At 38.8% G+C, this 18,437-nt stretch overlaps 1 protein-coding gene across 1 annotated transcript in view; it reads right to left on the bottom strand.

Annotated features, from left to right (window-relative positions):
• Positions 1-18,437, bottom strand: part of CFAP61 (cilia and flagella associated protein 61) — a 228,483-nt gene that overhangs the window by 89,700 nt on the left and 120,346 nt on the right. The window contains exons 19-21 of the mRNA XM_075203834.1: positions 17,347-17,448; positions 14,970-15,138; positions 9,223-9,397 (exon numbers count right to left, since the gene is read on the bottom strand). Of these exons, the coding sequence (XP_075059935.1) occupies positions 9,223-9,397; positions 14,970-15,138; positions 17,347-17,448 (446 nt within the window). The remainder of the gene's footprint in view (positions 1-9,222; positions 9,398-14,969; positions 15,139-17,346; positions 17,449-18,437) is intronic.

Below are 18,437 nucleotides of genomic sequence, written 5' to 3'. Positions count from 1 at the left end.
AGCCAAAGTCACAGAAGAATGTGTTTATTCCCAAATCAGCAGCTTATACAAATAACAAATTCTCATTGGTCCGTTTCAATCTGGCTTTCGACCAACCCATTCCACAGTAACAGTGCTATTAAAAGTTACCAATATCATTCTGTGTGGAACGGAACATGGACAATTGACTTTTGCATTATTCTTAGATTTTGAAAAAGCTTTTGATACTATTGATCACACTATATTGTGAAGAAAACTTTGATTTCAGTTCTTGGAACACTAAAATGGGTTCACTCCAATTTATCAGGGAATTCCCATAATGTGTTCATCTCTAGCCACCTAGATGTTACCTAAGGGTCACAATCTGCCTCAGGCTGCATTTCAGTATCTCCTCCCCAGATGCCGCACTGCCTTCGTCTGATCCTGCCTGCAGGGAGCTAAGCCTTCATCATTACCCCTGGATCCTGATCACCTGTGTCTGGCCTTTAAGAGACTGTTTTTCCCAGCAATCTGAGTTAGTTCATCAATTGTCCTTGCTACTGCTGGTATCTCTGTTTGGATCCTGAAGTCTCTCTGGCATTTGACTTCTGCTTTGATCCCATGTTTTGCACCTTCTATTGTAACCCATACTCCAGTTTCATTTGGCCTTGTTCCTGCTTACTACCTGGTATATTGTGGCTCTTCCGGCTTCTGGACTCTGGTTTGCCTTGTGCCTCCTGGCTAACCTGGTAATTGTCTCCTTGTGTCTGTACTTCATCTGTATAACTGGACATTAGTCTTTCCTGCTTCAGCTTCTCTGCTAACCTGGTTATCCTGACACCTGTATCTGCATTTCAACCATTGTGTGTCCAGCATCTGCAGTTTCCAAGCTATAACTGGTAATCCTGCTGTCGTGTACCTGCTGCTTCTAAGGACTATGCTTACATTAACTGCACCTATTTATTATCTGTGTGATCCGTGTTCTATAATAAAGCCATTCTCTTTTCACTACCACAATTCTCCATAGTATTCATACTCAGAATCCTGACACTAAGAATTCACTCAAGGTTTTGTTCTGGAGCCGCTATTGATTTCTGTATTTATAAATGACCTACCAACAGTCTGTAGATCGGCTGCTAACCATAGGTATGCGAACAGCTCAAACTTTCTGACATTAACCATGTGCTGCAATCTGATTTCTCCCAGGTGGGCACTGGATAGCTCAAAACAAACTTTTTGATAAAACAGTATTCATGTTATTTGGGACGAAGAAGCTTGATTGTTAGATTTTAGGTTAAAATAGACCAAACTAAAGGTTTTCATTGATGTCCTACCAGACCTTACCTGGGACATGTCTGCCTCACCTGAAAAATATTCAGTAATCAAGCATAGCCTGTGTTAATCATATATCTGACTCACTATGTGAATGTCCTTTTCAGCCCAGATAAAGTACATGAAGTAAGTGTTTTCAGTTTATTGATTTTAAGGCACTGATTTGTCAATGTTTTCTAACGGAGATACCTGACATTCTCTTTAATTTTGAGGATAAGTGAGAAACAGACACCATTTTAGTAAATAGCTAAATGTTTGTAATTTATTCCAACAGACCTTATGACCCAGTTGTCAGCTGGAGCACAAAGGAGATGTGGCAAGGAGCAAAATGGAGCAAAATCAAGACATGAAGAAGTTGCCTTTTGCAGTATGTAAGAATCTATAGTTAACAATGTTATTCCTTTTAGGTTATTGGGAGACCCGTGTTACAGCTAAGGCATTAAAAATATAGATTTTACAGCATGAAAGTACATACAGTCAAGTAATATTTTGTTTCAAAATGGCCTACGGTTGATCTCTAATATGTTAAACAGATAAAGACATGACCTGCCTTGCAACACCTCTAACCATAAAACCAACATGCATGTGTTTGTATTTGAAATTTGTGTCCCCCTTTTTTTTTTTTTGTTTTTTTTAAAAAGGAGTTTGTGTTTACAGTTTACAGTTTTTATTTTGTTTCTCATTTGATTACTGAAATTGTGTTTAGAAATAAATGTTAATATTTAAACTAATGGTCAAACTAAAGCAAGTATGTGTATTACTGTATTTTATGCGAGTAATAGAGAACTCACATCTAATTATCTCCTCCCTCAGCTCCGCCAAAAGCTGGGGCTGTTGCGAATTTCTTATCTCCCAGTTTCTTTTTAAAATACTCATCGCAACTTCTGCAGAAGATAAGATCAGTAATGAATCAGGCCCTACATCTCTAAATAATATGGGTATTAGAAGTCATTGAGGAGTTATTTGACCACATGAAAACACAAGGCTTTAGGACAAGTGCTTTATACAGGTCACAGAAATATGAGAAAAATCACTACAAGATGACACCGTTCTGGAACCGTTCGGGAGTGCATGTGCACTGGACCCTCCAGGAGAACAAGATGATACAGTTTAAAAAGATTATTTGTTTTCTGTTATTTTATGCAGTACAAAAATGATAAGACACATAATGACATGCCCTTTCTTTAGAGACCAAAATTAAAAGGTTCTAAAACTACTATTTCCTGAATAAGGAGCATTAACCCTTTTAAGGACAAATGTTAATATTGCTATTTACCAATGACAACTCATTTATTTGAAAAAGTGGGGATGTTGCCTATAGCAACCAATCAGATTCTAGCTTTCATTTATTTAATACATTCTACAAAATGACAGCTAGAATCTGATTGGTTGCTATAGGCAACATCCCCACTTTTTCAAACCCATAGCTTAGTAAATCTAGCCCTAAATGTCCTACCACATGCAGAGAGAGAGAGAGAGCAAGTAAGGTAAATTTTTAATATCAGCCAATTAACCTACAAGTGTCCTTTCTCCTTACCATCTGAGATGACACCCACCACCCTGACACTCTATGAATTGCAATATTTGAGTGCAGTGAGAAGCACAGTATGAAAGCAATCATCTGCGCTCTAGAGTGTGTGTGTGTGTGTGTGTGTGTTAGGGAATTTAGACTGTAAGCCCCAATGGGGAGGGGACTAGTGTGAATGACAAATATTCTCTATACAACACTGCAGAATAGGTGGCGCTATAAAAATAAATGGTGATGATGATGATATCTCAGGCGATATCAATGTCTGTGCACCCAACAAAATACGCCCATTATGACTCATTAGAGAAAGACTGTGGGGTATATTTACTAAACTGCTGGTTTGCAAAATTGGGGATATTGCCTATAGCAACCAATCAGATTCTAGTTATCATTTATTTAGTACAAAATGACAGATTGAATCTGATTGGTTGCTATATTCAACATCTCCACTTTTTCAAACCCGCAGTTTAGTAAATATACCCTTTTGACTCTTTACTGTATAACAATAAACAGCCTATTCATTTTCTTTTGCATCCAAACCATGCCAGTAAACGTAAATATATTTTTGCAATTTCAGTGAAAATGTAAAGTTATTTTTTATCAGAAGAGTAAGGAATTCTTTAGGACAACTCAAAAAACATGTTTAGGGGAAATTACAAATTACAAGCCATACAGATAAATAAATACTATAATTAATACTATATACACTGTATAATTAAGCAGCTGGTAAATGAGAGCTAAAATAGGATCTAATATTATAATAAGTGCTACATATTTAGGAAAGAGCTTTCTTTCTAATATTGGCAGGCTTCCTGACAGCTGAAGACAAAAAGATTATTATTAATTTTAATCTCAACAACTACATAACAATTACAGGTGTCACCTAGCATACTGGTGAATAGATTCATAAAAACAATTATTACAGTGGCCAGCAATCTACTTTCAAAGCAGGAAAACAATGCTGAATTTTACAAATATGCCAGGCAACTACTAATTAAAAGAATGACCCTGATTGACAGTGTTGATGTGAAACATAAATCCTATTTGCAATGGTAAGGAATGGAAAATTATGGTAGGATGTGGTGAAGACGACAATGGAATTAAGGGAAAAAAGGAGAAAATAAATAGGCAATGAATTGGAAAAGAAGGGTAAAAACTGGGAATTAAGGCTTGAGATGGAATCAGGAGAAACAGAAGAGAGGAAAGGGAAAGTAAGGAAGAAAGAGGAATTACAAGAAGAAAGAAAAACAAAGCAAAAGTACTAGAAATGCAAGGTTAAGGAATAGAACTGAGGAAAATTAAGGAGAAAACAAATAGGACTAGTTGAGGAAGGCAAAAGATGGGGGGAAGTCGGTTAGGGCCAAAGCAGGGAAGAGATGGAGGGAAGTTGGGTAGGGCCAAGGCAGGGAAGAGGTTGGAGGGAAGTGGGGTAGGGTCAAGGCAGGGAAGAGGATGGAGGGAAGTGGGGTAGGGCCAAGGCAGGGATGAGAATGGAGGGAAGTGGGGTAGGGTCAGGGCAGGGAAGGGATGGAGAGAAGTGGGGTAGGGCCAGGGCAGGGAAGAGATGGAGGGAAGTGGGGTAGGGCCAGGGCAGGGAAGAGAATAAAGGGAAGTGGGGTAGGGCCAGGGAAGAGAATGAAGGGAAGTGGGGTAGGGCCAGGGCAGGGAAGAGATGGAGGGAAGTGGGGTAGGGCCAAGGCAGGGAAGGGATGGAGGGAAGTGGGATATGGCCAAGGCACTGAAGAGAATGGAGAGAAAGGAAGAAGAAAATAAAAATAAATGAATGAACAGAAGGACATGAAAAGTGGAAGAACAATTCATACAAGAGATGGAAAATTAAAGAAGAAAAAAAGTGGAAAGGAAGTGAGATAAGGAAAAGAGTGAAATCAATGAAAAAGGGAAATAATAGGAGAAGAAATCAATGAAAGAAAAGCAGAAAGATAGATGTGAAAGCACTAGTATGATATATGTTTTAGGGCTAAATACTGGACACATCACCTTCCAGCATCTAGACAAATATGTGTGATCAGAATATGTAAACATGTTTTCAAAAGCATTGCAAAGGCCAAACAAAGTATTTATTAATTAAGAATGTTCAAGTGGCCTGATTATGATTACCCAGCTTAGGCCATGTCAGGGTATCCTAAACTAATGCAAAGAATATACATTCATTACTGTTGGCATTCATGTCTGGAATGTACATTATATTTAAAGACTGACGATCCTGTACCTCATTAAAGAAAAATGTATAATGCCATTTACTAATTATTTAAAAAAATAACCATGTTTACCTTTGTTCAAGACAAAGCTTCATTTATATACACTGCATGTACTCACATTCCTACTAATAAAAGTAAGATAAATACTACACACTACAAAAAGTAAAAGAATGCTACGAAGAGTCTCCCAAATAGATCGCCTACATTACTAGTTTCACGAGCTGATAATTAGTTTAAGGCACAAAAACCTGTGAATAGTACATAATGGAGTTTTAAAGTATATTGAGGTAACATTAAGCATTGGGCTAGTTAAAAAAAAAAGACATACCACTGGTGCATAGGTTATTTAAATTGACAATAAAAGAAATCTTATGCTGAAAATCACCTCTCACACCCCACTTCTCTGGGTAAGTATTAAACTAGGAGAGCAGCTGGCATTCTAATCAGCCTGTCCCTTCACCATTACCGCGTGTTGTAAATCAGGATTCTCTAGATGAGTGAGGAATGATTTCAATACTTATATGTAGTGGATTGTGAGGGGAGGTTCTGAAGAGACAGAGCGCTGCCCAGTTTGTCATCTGGAATCCTGTAGCATTTCCTTGACGCTTACTTGGTGGCACCCTACTGGGATAGCCATGGTCAAGGAGAAAACTCATCAGGGAGGCTACCAAGAGGCATATGGCTACATTAAAAGGAGCTGCAGGAATTTCTGGCAGGAACTGGTCACTCACTGCATGTGACACCAATCTCCTGCATTCTACACATGTTCAGTATGGGTTTTTTCACTTCCTTTTTTTTCTTAAAATTGTCTATTTGTTTATCACTTGAATTGTGTTGGTCGCAAGGTTGCATTAAAAGTGGAAACGGTTTGACATGATTTATCTTGATTTCAGGTTTGATGTCACAAACACCTGAAATTTCAGTAAGTATGTGTATGTGTATGCTTATTATATCCCCTGTATATGAACAATAAATCCCTGTATCACTGTATATCGCAATGACATCTACAGCAGTATATGATACAGTAATTTTCTAACTAAACAGTTATTTGATCAAGAAGCTTTGAAGCTAACTGAAGAACTCGGTTTCTCTGAAACCGCAAGCTAACAAATATCTTTTACTACACAAAGGGGGATTGAAAGTTCTTGATCAATAATATTCAATAAAAAGAGACTTATCACCACTATTTGAAGAGTCAAAGATAGTTGTTTGTGTTGGGTCTTCAGAGAGACACTTTGGCCATAGTTCAACAGTATGCAAAGTCTTTCCTATACGTACTACGTTATAAAGTCTGATTTAACTGACTACTATGATATTAAGGGATTTCATTTCAGAGACAAAGTAATATACAAACAACAAAAAGGTTAAACAGATTAAAGAAGCAAAAAAGAAAAATCTGTAAATATATCTTTGGGCGCCATATTTACAACTAAAATTGGGAGCACCAAAATGATAAACATATTTATCAGTTTCTGTGCAGGACAATGGATTACTTATATCTAAAAAGTATCAGACTATTCCAACAAGTATCTGCATGGTTCTGATAAGGTATTTTACAGTGAATAGGAAGTTGGCCTAGAATTTTTCAAGTACACTTATTACAGATGGGCTGAAAGCTAAGCTTTATGTCGCTTACTGCTCTGCTTGCACTCCTGCCCCTAAACGACTCTCCTCCCATAATAGAATGTGTTCCCATTCTGCTTTATGCACCTGCTCCTCTGTTCTTCTATCTATAGTGCACAACATGCTTCCACAGATCAGGTTCATGTCTGCTGATGGTCGCTTGTTAGCCTGACCTTGACATTGTACCTGTGCTGCCCGGCCTGCCCTTTGGGTTACGTTTGTCCCTTGTTCCTACTGAAGACTGGACATTCCTTTAGACTTAAACCTCAGCCAGTACCAGTCATTAGCAGCACAGTGAATTCAACCCCAAAGTCTTATGATACTTTATTACCCCCAGAATATTTACATTATTTAAAATGGGTCTCATTTATTGCAAATGTGCAAATGAACAGAACCCCATAGCAATCACATCTGCTCTAGAATGATCAAATAGACTACTATAGTTTACTGAACATTTTCACTTTTGATTTTTTTAGTAACTAATCCATAATGATTTGAAAATCATGGGCCTGATTCATTAAGGATCTTAACTTAAGAAACTTCTTATTTCAGTCTCCTGGACAAAACCATGTTACAATGGAAGGGGTGCAAATTAGTATTCTGTTTTGCACATAAGTTAAATATTGACTGTTTTTTCATGTAGCACACAAATACTTATTTGTACACTGACATTTAAAGTTGATATTTGTGTGCTACATGAAAAAACAGTCAGTATTTAACTTATGTGCAAAACAGAATACTAATTTGCACCCCTTGCATTGTAACATGGTTTTGTCCAGGAGACTGAAATAAGAAGTTTCCTAAGTTAAGATCCTTAATGAATCAGGCCCCATGTTATTACCAACTTAGGAAAAATAATTAAAAATGTAATATGTATCTGTGAAAAGGTAATGCGCGACTATGATATATTTGCATATTATTAGTATGCAAATTAAAGATGATACTGTAAAAAAGAGAAAGCGTGATAGTGTAAGGTTATTTGTGGATATGTAAAACATCTCCACTTTTTCAAACCCGCAGTTTGATAAATTTACCTTCAGGACTGTCTTTATTACAGGTGGCAATTTTGTGTGTGTGAAATGTTTTATAGGATTTCTCAGAGAGCACCTGAAAATATGCTTTATGTTTACACAAGGACGCGGTTCTCTGTCTGAAAAGTCCACTTGTATTTGTGAGCCATTTCTTTGGCTCACATTTTCTTCATTATAAAGAATTAATTGTTAATAATTAAGATTGATTGCACTATAATATGTTTTTATTTTTTTATTTTTTGTTTTTCATATAAATTTTAAAGGTAGATAATATGGAACTGTGAGAAAAAAATACATTCTATAGGAATCAGCTGCAATAATTATTTGTGCGGATGTATTGTAGTAATAGTTTTAATTTTATACAGTAAGGAAATATTTTGGTTTTATATCACAAGCACCATTTTATTCTCTAATTGTACTAGTGTGACTGTACTCATGGAACCTGAGTCCACCTTTTGTGAGATTCAAATTAGGACACTGGAGAAACACAGTTAGGCTGGGTACACACTACAGGTTTTTCAGCCGATCATCGGGCCAATCAAACGATAAACGTCCATTCGGTCCGATATCGCATTAGTGTGTACGCTCCAACAATGAACGATTATCGTTCTAAAGCACATTGTACCGTTATTTTTTTTTAAACCAGACTAAAAATCTTGTTCATCGATGGGACCATGTTGTTCCAATCTTGCGTGTGTGCACTCACCACCGGCAATGTCCATAGATCTCTATGGAGTGTCCAGGGTCACGGTATTTTCAGACGATGGTTATGACAGATGAAGAGCACACATCTTGCAAAACATGTTTAGTGTGTACACATTATTATCCATAAATAACTTATTTATCTATGATAAACTCATTAGAGCCTGTATTAGACATATTGCACATGTTCCCCTATTAATTAAATAGAGGTTTAACAATTTATCAGACATAAAAAGAAGTGAATCATAGTAAAGCAGGTGAACAACAAGGGCATTTTTTAGCTAATTCTAGGTAAACAATGAATCATAAATTACTCACATTTACTATTTGTCCCTTCATTAGAGTAGATGACTTCAAGCCAAAAAAGACATTATAAAAATGATTTTAAATACTTTGGAAATTACTTTCTAAATTGGCCATCTTTCCTCTGCAGTGCTTTTAGAGTTCATAATGATACATATTTTTTTTCACATAATTGCAAAGCACACTAGTTAATCAAATTATTCTTTAATTAGTTAGCTAATGAGTTTAGCCATACATTGCTTTCACAACTTTCAGGTTTTTTTTGTTGCAGGGTAATTATATATAATTGAACTGCATCAAGCCTTTATTTCTTACTGGTACATATGCTGATTATTTCCCTCCCCCTTCTAGAAAAAACACACAACATGCTTTCAATAAACATAAGACAAGACAAAAGGACATGACAAATGAAACATTTTGTTACTATTAATTAGATGTTAATTTTATTCTTAATATGAAGAAAGAATAGTACTCATTGAAAATGCAGTTTGGGAAAGAGGGAATGGATGCTAGAGTTCTTTCTTACCCTGTTCCTTTATTACACTGTCTTTTATCCAATCCATTGCCTTTAAGCAGTCCTCAACATCGTGTAGGGTAAATAGGTTTAAAGGAATGTTGCCTTTATACATCTGCTTGGAGCATTCTGGTGCCTCTCGGTTAGTCAAGAGCTTGCTGATGTCAACTCCACTTGGACAAGGGACCTACATATTTATACCATAGGAAAACAAAATATCGTCATTACTTACAGTTCTTTTTTTTATCAATACATTTTTATTGAGAATTTTTTACGTAGGTATGGGGTACATTAATATTCAAATTATTTACAGTTTTCAATAAAGTGCATCCAAACAAGCTTTGGTCAATCTCATCATCATCATCCCTATTTATATAGCACCACTGATTCCGCAGCGCTGTACAGAGAACTCACTCACATCAGTCCCTGCCCCATTGGGGCTTACAGTCTAAATCCCCTAACACACACAGACCGACAGACTAAGGTCAATTTGTTAGCAGTCAATTAACCTACTAGTATGTTTTTAGGTGTGTGGGAGGAAACCGGAGCACCCGGAGGAAACCCACGCAAACACGGGGAGAACATACAAACTCCTCACAGATAAGGTCATGGTCGGGAATTGAACTCATGACCCCAGTGTTGTAAGGCAGAAGTGCTAACCACTTAGCCACTGTGCTGGGTTACACAATAAAAGCATATGTCGCTTGCAGTAAACACATTGTGAAAGCCTAGGCAACTTCCAATGACCCACTGAATGCAAGTAAAAATGCCATTTAACAACTGGATGTCAAACATGTTTGCGTTTGATTGGCGTTTGTCAGCCCTAAGGGGCATATTTAATAATCAGTGTAAATTTTACAATTGACTTTACTAAAATAATGCACTTTAGCTTTAGTTATTTATAAACCAGTGAAAGGCTCTTTTGCAAAGATGAAGTCTGGTTGAAAATAAGCAGCGTAATGAAAAAAATCCAAATTAAAATCTTTTGTAATTGAAATTGCAATCAAAGCAAAAGTGACATTTCAGTAGGAATAAAGGTGGAATAAATTGGAATAAAGCAAGCTCCACTGAGAGTAAATGTTTGCACAAGATCTGAAGAAGTAGAATCTTTCTATGTATTTTTCATTGAAATCATAATTTCACATACTTATAATTGACTTCAGTGTGCGTTTCCAGGGAAAATATAGAGGAGTGTAATCTAAACCGTAATTTACAATTTTAGAAGGTAAAAATATAATAATTGGTGGAGAAAAACACTTCATCGCTTACAGGGGCGCACGGAGGATTGTCGGGGGGGGGGGGGGGGGGGGGGTTTCCCCCCGACCCCAAAAAAACCAACAAAAAAAAAAGAACCAGAGAGAGAGCTGCTGCGCATGCGCAGCAGCTCAGTTTCGCCAGCGCTGTCCTATACAGCAGCCGCGGCGCTGTCTAAGAAGCGTCCGCGGCGGTGCTGTATACACTACAGCACCGCCGCGGACGCTTCTTTGACAGCGCCGCGGCTGCTGTATAGGACAGTGGCCACTTAGTTAGCGCAGGGAAGGGGGGTTTCTAGAGACTCAGAAACCCCCCCTGCGTGCGCCACTGGCTTAATAAATAGCCCTTAAGATGGGGAAGAAGCGTTAGAGATAACAACTGTGCTTCTACCATGAAGACATAACAAAAACAATGAAAAACAGACTATGAAAAATTGCATCTGTGCAAGATAATAACAAATCAGCTACACTGAAATGGATATTTTAACATAACTGAAACATGAATAAAACCGCCGGTAAACAACTTCTCCCATTAATGCGTGTTGTGTGTGACTACTTTGCTGCTTATACAAGGAAGTGACTGTCGAGGCATCTAATGTGTAAGACGCAGACAGCGCTTGCATTCATAGCTATGCATTAAGTCAAGTGGGAGCAACATAACAAAGGCTGAAGCAGAAAACAACCCTGAAATGCATAAACAGCCCTGTGACTGTACATGTTTTTACACAATTATTTATGTTATATTATGTGAAAAACATGCTTGCTGTTCTTTTCTCACAAAAGTCCAGATGTGTGTAGGCAGTAAAAGCTTACTGTAAACAAACATAATGGGTCAATAAGCTTGATATGCGCTATCAAAAACATTGTTTAAGCAACTTTGGTTGCTAGCAAACCATATCAATGTTTATTCAATCTGCCACACGAGATATGTTTGCAATCTTTTTTTTGTTTTATACAGTTACAGAATGTGTTTTGTTCCTGTGTTTACTGGCGGTGTGTTTCATTTGCCTGCCCAAACAACAAGCTTCGCCGTGACTAATCGGCAGTAAAACTTGACTAGTTTTTGTTGAAAAACAAGAAAATGAGGAAAAATGCACAAAGAAAATGTTTTTTTGCCCTTTAAGAGCTATGAATTTGCTCAGGAAAAAGGACAGTTCTCAGCTACATCAGATTACATACATACATTAGATGCATGAGGTACGAGTTACACGCAGGGGTCCTGATTCAACCTGGAACGCAACTTGCGCGCAATTTATGTTTTAAAAAAATAGCACAGAACTTGTGCGTAGTTACAACCGTATTCAAATCCAAGTGGATTTCAAGATACGTTTACATTTCAATCTGAGGGGCATATTCAATTAGGTTTCTGGTCTGCGGTAACGCGCGTTACCGCGAAACCTCCGCAGTATTGTCGGTAATACGGTACCACAATAACGCAGATTTTCCTACGCAACCCTATGGGGTGTGCACGAAAATCCACGTTATTGCGGTACCGCGAATAGACTTTGCGGCCCGTTCCGGCGGACCAGAAACCTAATTGAATATACCCCTGAGTGTAAGCAGGTTCTGCCTAAATAGTACTTGCCATACGTGGAGAAAAAAAACCAGACTGCAGTATACGCTTAAGCGTATGTGCAATATAAGATCATAAAAAAAATGATATTATAAAATACAATTAGCAACTTTTAACTGTATAATCATTAATATTGTTTAATATGGTTTAAATTTTTTTTTTATAATTTTTCTAACATTAAATACTTAAGTCAATGTGTTCATAATTCATACTGTATTTACAATGCACATTTTTATGGTCTATCTTACTTGCATACACATGTTCTATGCTAGCTAGTAGCACACATACATGTACTTTTCCAAACAAAGACAATGCTGTGCCAGTCATCACAATCAGTCGGCACTTACACCTGCCCTGTAGCTGCTGCAAATGATACGTCTGAAACCAAAGAGTACTTTAGAGAAACCCAGGAACTGAATTGGCCGCATCTGCGTTGGCATGCCCTTACTGTACTGTGCCTACGTACGATCGCATCTTCCCATCCCTGATCTGCCCTTCAAGTTATATCATTTGCGTTTGCAAAAATGAGAATATTCTAAACTAAATCAAGGTAGTGGGCTTACTTTTGCAGTGGCCACACTAGTACGCAGAAGGTGTTGGTGTAATAAATACATTCAAATACACAAAACTGATAGATGTAACAAAAACGTTTCTGATGTCCCCTCAATCTCATGGATTGATGTAAAACATACTATACATGAGGTTAACCCCGAGCATATTCTGGATAAAAGCAGAAAAAGATGAAACTAATGAATGAAGTGATCCAGGACAACGAAGAGAAGTTTTCACTTCTTCCACCATGAGCACTTCCTGACGGATCTGCAATCCCCTAAAATTGATTTCCGTGGGGCACATCCCTACACCAGCATGTGGCTGCATAAGTGATTTCAAAATTTCAACTACAGAGGTGTAAATAGAACTTTAATATATTTATACACTGTGATCATATGTCCCCTTTATCAATTCTTTTCTAATGTCAATAATTCTAGCACATGTAATATACACTTGTTGCAAATTAGGAAATGTCACAAATCACACCATGCATTTATTTTCTAATCAATATTTTGCTCTCCAAATGCGCTTCGTTAATATTTTGCAACAATTACAATGTTTGATAATTAACTAGTAAATCCACCCCCACTTGTTATCACACACAGTCTTCCAGCTCACATACTGCAGATTATAAATCAGTCCTCGTCACCGAGAGAAAGTATAATCCATATTCTACCAAGGTGCTGCTTATTCTGTGAATGAATGAATGAATGAATGAAGGAATGGAAAACCGGGAGACATGTCAGGCTGGTGTCACACGTTTTGGAAGACTATGCGTTTTACAAACAGAACAACTTGGGGCTAGATTTACTAACCTGCGGGTTTGAAAAAGTGGGGATGTTGCCTATAGTAACCGATTCAGATTCTAGCTTTCATTTATTTAGTACCTTCTACAAAATGATAGCTAGAATCTGATTGGTTGCTATAGGCAACATCCCCACTTTTTCAAACCCGCAGCTTAGTAAATTTAGCCCTTGGTGTTCTGTGGGATTAGCGGTCATGCGTAAGCGGTCTGTTAGAGATAAACACAAGGGCCATTTTCTTTTAAGAATACAACGCTTTTCATACTGCACATGAGCACCAAAAAATGCATATCCCTAAGTTCATATTCATAAGATTTTTGTGTATTCCTAACTTGCGTCTCCTTGCATCTGGAGAGGCAGAACAGGGGAGGGAAAGGGCGAGTAAACGGAGGCCAAGTACACTACAGCCATGTTTATATAATTGCAACAGCTGCAGATATGCCCGCCTGTCAGGAAGCGCATCTACTGTGGGTGCTCGACCCCTGGAGCTGATGATGTTGATTGCCAGCCACCCCACCCCTCCCTCCTACAAAAGTGCTGTCATAGCCTGGGCTGGTAGCTGTAATTCCAGGGAGACAAACAGCATTGGCTCCCCCAGCAAATAGGTGCTAACATCACTTGGCTATAACAGGCTGGGCCGGTGACACTATAACAGGGAAGTGTGGACTCATGTCACACAGCCCTAGCCTGTTCTGCACAGAGCTGAACAGTCTAGGAGAATTGGGTCTGCAAAAAATGCACCCCCCCAAGAAAAACAGCCCCATGCTGAAAGCAGTAGGGCTCCTCCCACACCCTTGCCGGTTGGTGTTGGTGGTAACAAAGTGTTAAAATGAAGTTATCAGTATTTTTTTGGATGGTGCACTACTGGCCCCAGCAAGCCCTGGCAGTCCAAAACTGCTTGGGTATGCTGCCGCTTGTAGAACTACAAGCAACAGAAAGCCCTGGCATACAGGACCCACTGGGGCCTGTAGTGTGGCAGAAAAATAATACTGTTAAAATAACACAAGCACACCGTGATTAAGTATTTAATTAAAAAAAAACTCCGTCCCCACCCCCTCTTTTATTCATTTATTTGTCACCTAAGTCTAGGTGGGTCCTCTTTTGACTACCAGCTTATAATTCATTACCCTATATATGATTACTTGTTCCTTGTGAAACTACAATGTGAATGTCCCTGGTTTAATGTTGCACAATATTTTTCACCTGTTGCTGTAGAGAGACAGTGACATAGCATTACATGGTGCAAATGCTATTACGCTTCCATGTGGAAAGAAGCACTTAATGAAGAACTCTAGTGAGCAGGTCTTAACGGTTGCAGTGCAATAAGTGCATTTGCAATAAGTAAACAGTGCATTCTAAGTAAGTGTAAATACAGCAAAATAGATGGCTACAGGCAATACATTGGCAAAGAGCACAGCATTCTTTCCAGCCTGAAAATGAGAATGGACATATCTAAAAGAAACAATTTCAGGGCTGCGACATAAAATAGGAAAGGCTATGTTTTATTACACAGACAAATGTTTAGTAATGAAATATGTTTGGCACAGTTTATCAATAGAATCAAATGCATTGTCTTACCTGGTATTGTTGTCCAGTACAAAGAATTAGATGGTCATATGGTACTTTTCTATCATCGGAAACAATCACAAATTTGGCAACTCTGTCTATGCCAGTCATTTTACCAACCACAACATTAACCCAGGATCGAAGTGACATCAGTGCATAATCTTTATCATTATAACAGTGGCTGGGAAGAGAGAAAAGCCGTAAATGACATTTTAGCAGCTGACAGCAGGCATTAATTAGACATCTGGTGAGTTGGTGGAAGGCCTCTAGTGGTTTAAGTCTGTTGTCTTACAGTGAGCGTTCCAAAAGCCTATAGCAAGAGATTATTCATAATACAGCACTTTGTTGAATAACTGACATCCATAAACAAAACAGTATTTTACAACAGCCAATACCTCAACTGAGGGCACAGTCAGAAACGGTCCTAACTCCTTCTGATTAATGCAGGTTTCCATAGAAATTGTATAAAAGCCTTCCTTTTTAATTATGAAAACAAAGAATAGCCTTTTCAACAATTTTAAAGGACAACTAAACAAAATAGGCAAGTGCAATGGGGTATTACAGGTACCCAGAACCCCACCCCCTTTGCACTGCCATATCTACCGTTACACACGCACATTCATTGGCTTTGCTTTGCCAGGTAAAATGATTTGTTGGCTTTTCCAGAGCAGGAAATACATACTGGGCCAGATTTCTAGGTGGTGCAGTGTACTTAGCACCGTAAATGGTACAAATGGTATGGACACCACAGGCTTTTGACAGGAGCTACTATTACCGTACTAGTGCTCTGACTGCCTATGGGTTGTTCTAGCCCTGCCCACTTTTAAGAATAAAGACAGCAGGTGCTTTAACCTTAGTCAAACATACCTAAACCATCATCATCATTACCATCACCTAAACAATTTATTGTTGATATATAGGTAAGTAAAAAGAGTAAAATACACTGATTAATTTTAACAAAGCTACAATGGAAAGTCAACCAAGGCCGTGAATTTTCCCTACTTTCCATCAAAAACAATGAATGCTATATTTCAAGGTGCTTAGAGTAGGGGTTTCATTTTATAACCCATTTTATATGGGCAGCACGGTGGCTATGTGGTTAGCACTTCTGCCTTACAGCACTGGGGTCATGAGTTCAATTCCCAACCATGGTCTTATCTGTGAGGAGTTTGTATGTTCTCCCTGTGTTTGCGTGGGTTTCCTCCGGGTGCTCTGGTTTCCTCCCACACTCCAAAAATATACTGGTAGGGTAATTGGCTGCTAACAAATTGACCCGAGTCTGTCTGTGTGTGTGTATGTTAAGGAATTTAGATTGTAAGCCCCAATGGGGCAGGGACTGATGTGAGTGAGTTCTCTGTACAGCGCTGCGGAATCAGTGGCGCTATATAAATAAATGGTGATGATGATGATGATAACCCAGACTGCAAGTCAGATTTGGGCCCATGGTTGAGCTATGATTTTTAAATATATTATCCTAATAACGTTACTGTTGAAGTGGTTTTCCATGCTCAAATCACTTTTATCAATGTGGCAGTTACTGACTTTTGGCCTGCTTCCTCCCTATTCACAATGTATTGGAGCAATTTCCAGCTTTTTACATTTACCAGGCTTGACACTGGTTATGACACAGTGATCTGTATACTTGCCTAGGATCCCTACTCCGATAGCGGCATTAAATCGCTTGTGAAACATAATTTTGCATGTATGCAGGAAACTGTATATTCAGTTTACCAGTGGATGGGAAGATGCACTGATATAGCGCCTTGCTATCATATGTATGTACATCGGACCTTATGCCTTTATGTGTTAATCCACCAACCTGTACATTAGATCACCAGGAGGAGGAAGAGAGATGGAGAAGGACAGGGAGAGGGAGAGAGGGAGAGAGGGAGGGAGGGAGAGAGAGAGAGGGGGAGAGTGTGGGAGAGGGGAAGAGGGAGGGAAAGAGAGAGGCCAAAGATGGGATGGAGGCACTCTCAGGGCTTAAATAAGTGAGATAAACAAAATATAGGAAGTATACAGATATTTCAGTGGGGGCACCCCATTATATCTATCAATATATATATATCTATATTGCTTACTTCATATGTGCTACATAATATACACATTTCATGCACTAAAGAACATATGTAGAGATGGTGGCACAATGGCTTGGAGGTTTTGAAGTAAATCAAGGCGTACATTTTTCCGACACTGTAAAGGGCTGCTTAAGTGCCGACATTTACAGTGTTGGAAAGAAATACGGAATCCAATTAAGGTCACGTTTAATTTTAAATAGTCATTTTTATAGTCAGCACACAGGCTCAGTGCCCACTGTTGGATCCCCTTACCCTTTAACTATGAAGGCCAGTACAGGTCTTGTCTGCAGTTTATGTTGTGTTACACCCACCTGCTGGCTAGAAAATCTCGATCCGCACAAGAAACAGGAGGGTTGTTTCCAGGAAGACCATGGGTTGAAATCAAAGTGATATTGTTGAATTTCAAATGTGGGCTAAAAAACAAAATTGCATTAGTCAATTAACATAATTAAGGAAAATACAAAGGTCAATAATCAGCTAATTTTAGAGGGAAACATACTTTATTTACATTTTTGGGCACACAGGTAAAATACTGACTGTTTTCATATCTAACACAGACATATACTGGACAGCTTTATTTTTGCACTGTCATTTAGAGTTGAACCCCTTCCAACTCTAACACATTTTAGTTCCCCAAATCCTCTGCAGTGCAACATGGTTTTACCAAGGTCCTAAGTTTAATACCGCTTTCATACTGCCACCCCGGCAATATCCCGGGTTTTTCAAGCCGGGTTTTTGCCAGGGCTCGGAGCGTCCCAGCTCAGAAACACCATTCATACTGCACCTCGGACCCGGGAGTTTCCCGGGTTGACCCCATTCATACTGCACAAGTCTGTGCCCTGGCAATTTATTGGAGTCATCACCAGAGCAGTTTTCATTGGCTGAAAAATGGTGATGTTATTGAAAGGTGACTGGTTTTTTGAAGCATAAAGATGATGCAAAAGTGGGTGGTGATTGTTTGGAACAAACTCCGATTCTGCTTCAGCTTGATCTGCACTCCACCATCCACCATTTCTCCTAAACTCCTTCTCGAATCTTCCATGGGCTCCCACCGATGACATCATCCTCCAGAGACAGGCAGACAGCCATTCAGCTTGTTTTCTGTGCAACCCGGGTTGCACCATTCATAGTGCAGGCAACCCGGGTCTGACCCGGGAATTACCCCTTGATAAATCTCGGGTTGAAGACCCGGGTTTTTAGACCCGGGACTTTTGACTTGTACCATTCATACTGCACCAAGACCCGGGTCGTTTGAGCTCGCCCTGGCAAAAACCCGTGATTTTGGTGCAGTATGAATGAGGTATAAATGTGATCAAAAGGGGAGGAAGAGACAAATAATGGAGCTGTACTAAATGGTGATCTCTGCAAGAGGACTTATTAGCACCATCACAGAAACTAGATA

Source organism: Mixophyes fleayi, chromosome 3 (genome assembly GCF_038048845.1).
Source record: "Mixophyes fleayi isolate aMixFle1 chromosome 3, aMixFle1.hap1, whole genome shotgun sequence".
Taxonomy (NCBI): domain Eukaryota; kingdom Metazoa; phylum Chordata; class Amphibia; order Anura; family Limnodynastidae; genus Mixophyes; species Mixophyes fleayi.
This window is presented reverse-complemented; position numbering and strand designations above follow the sequence as displayed.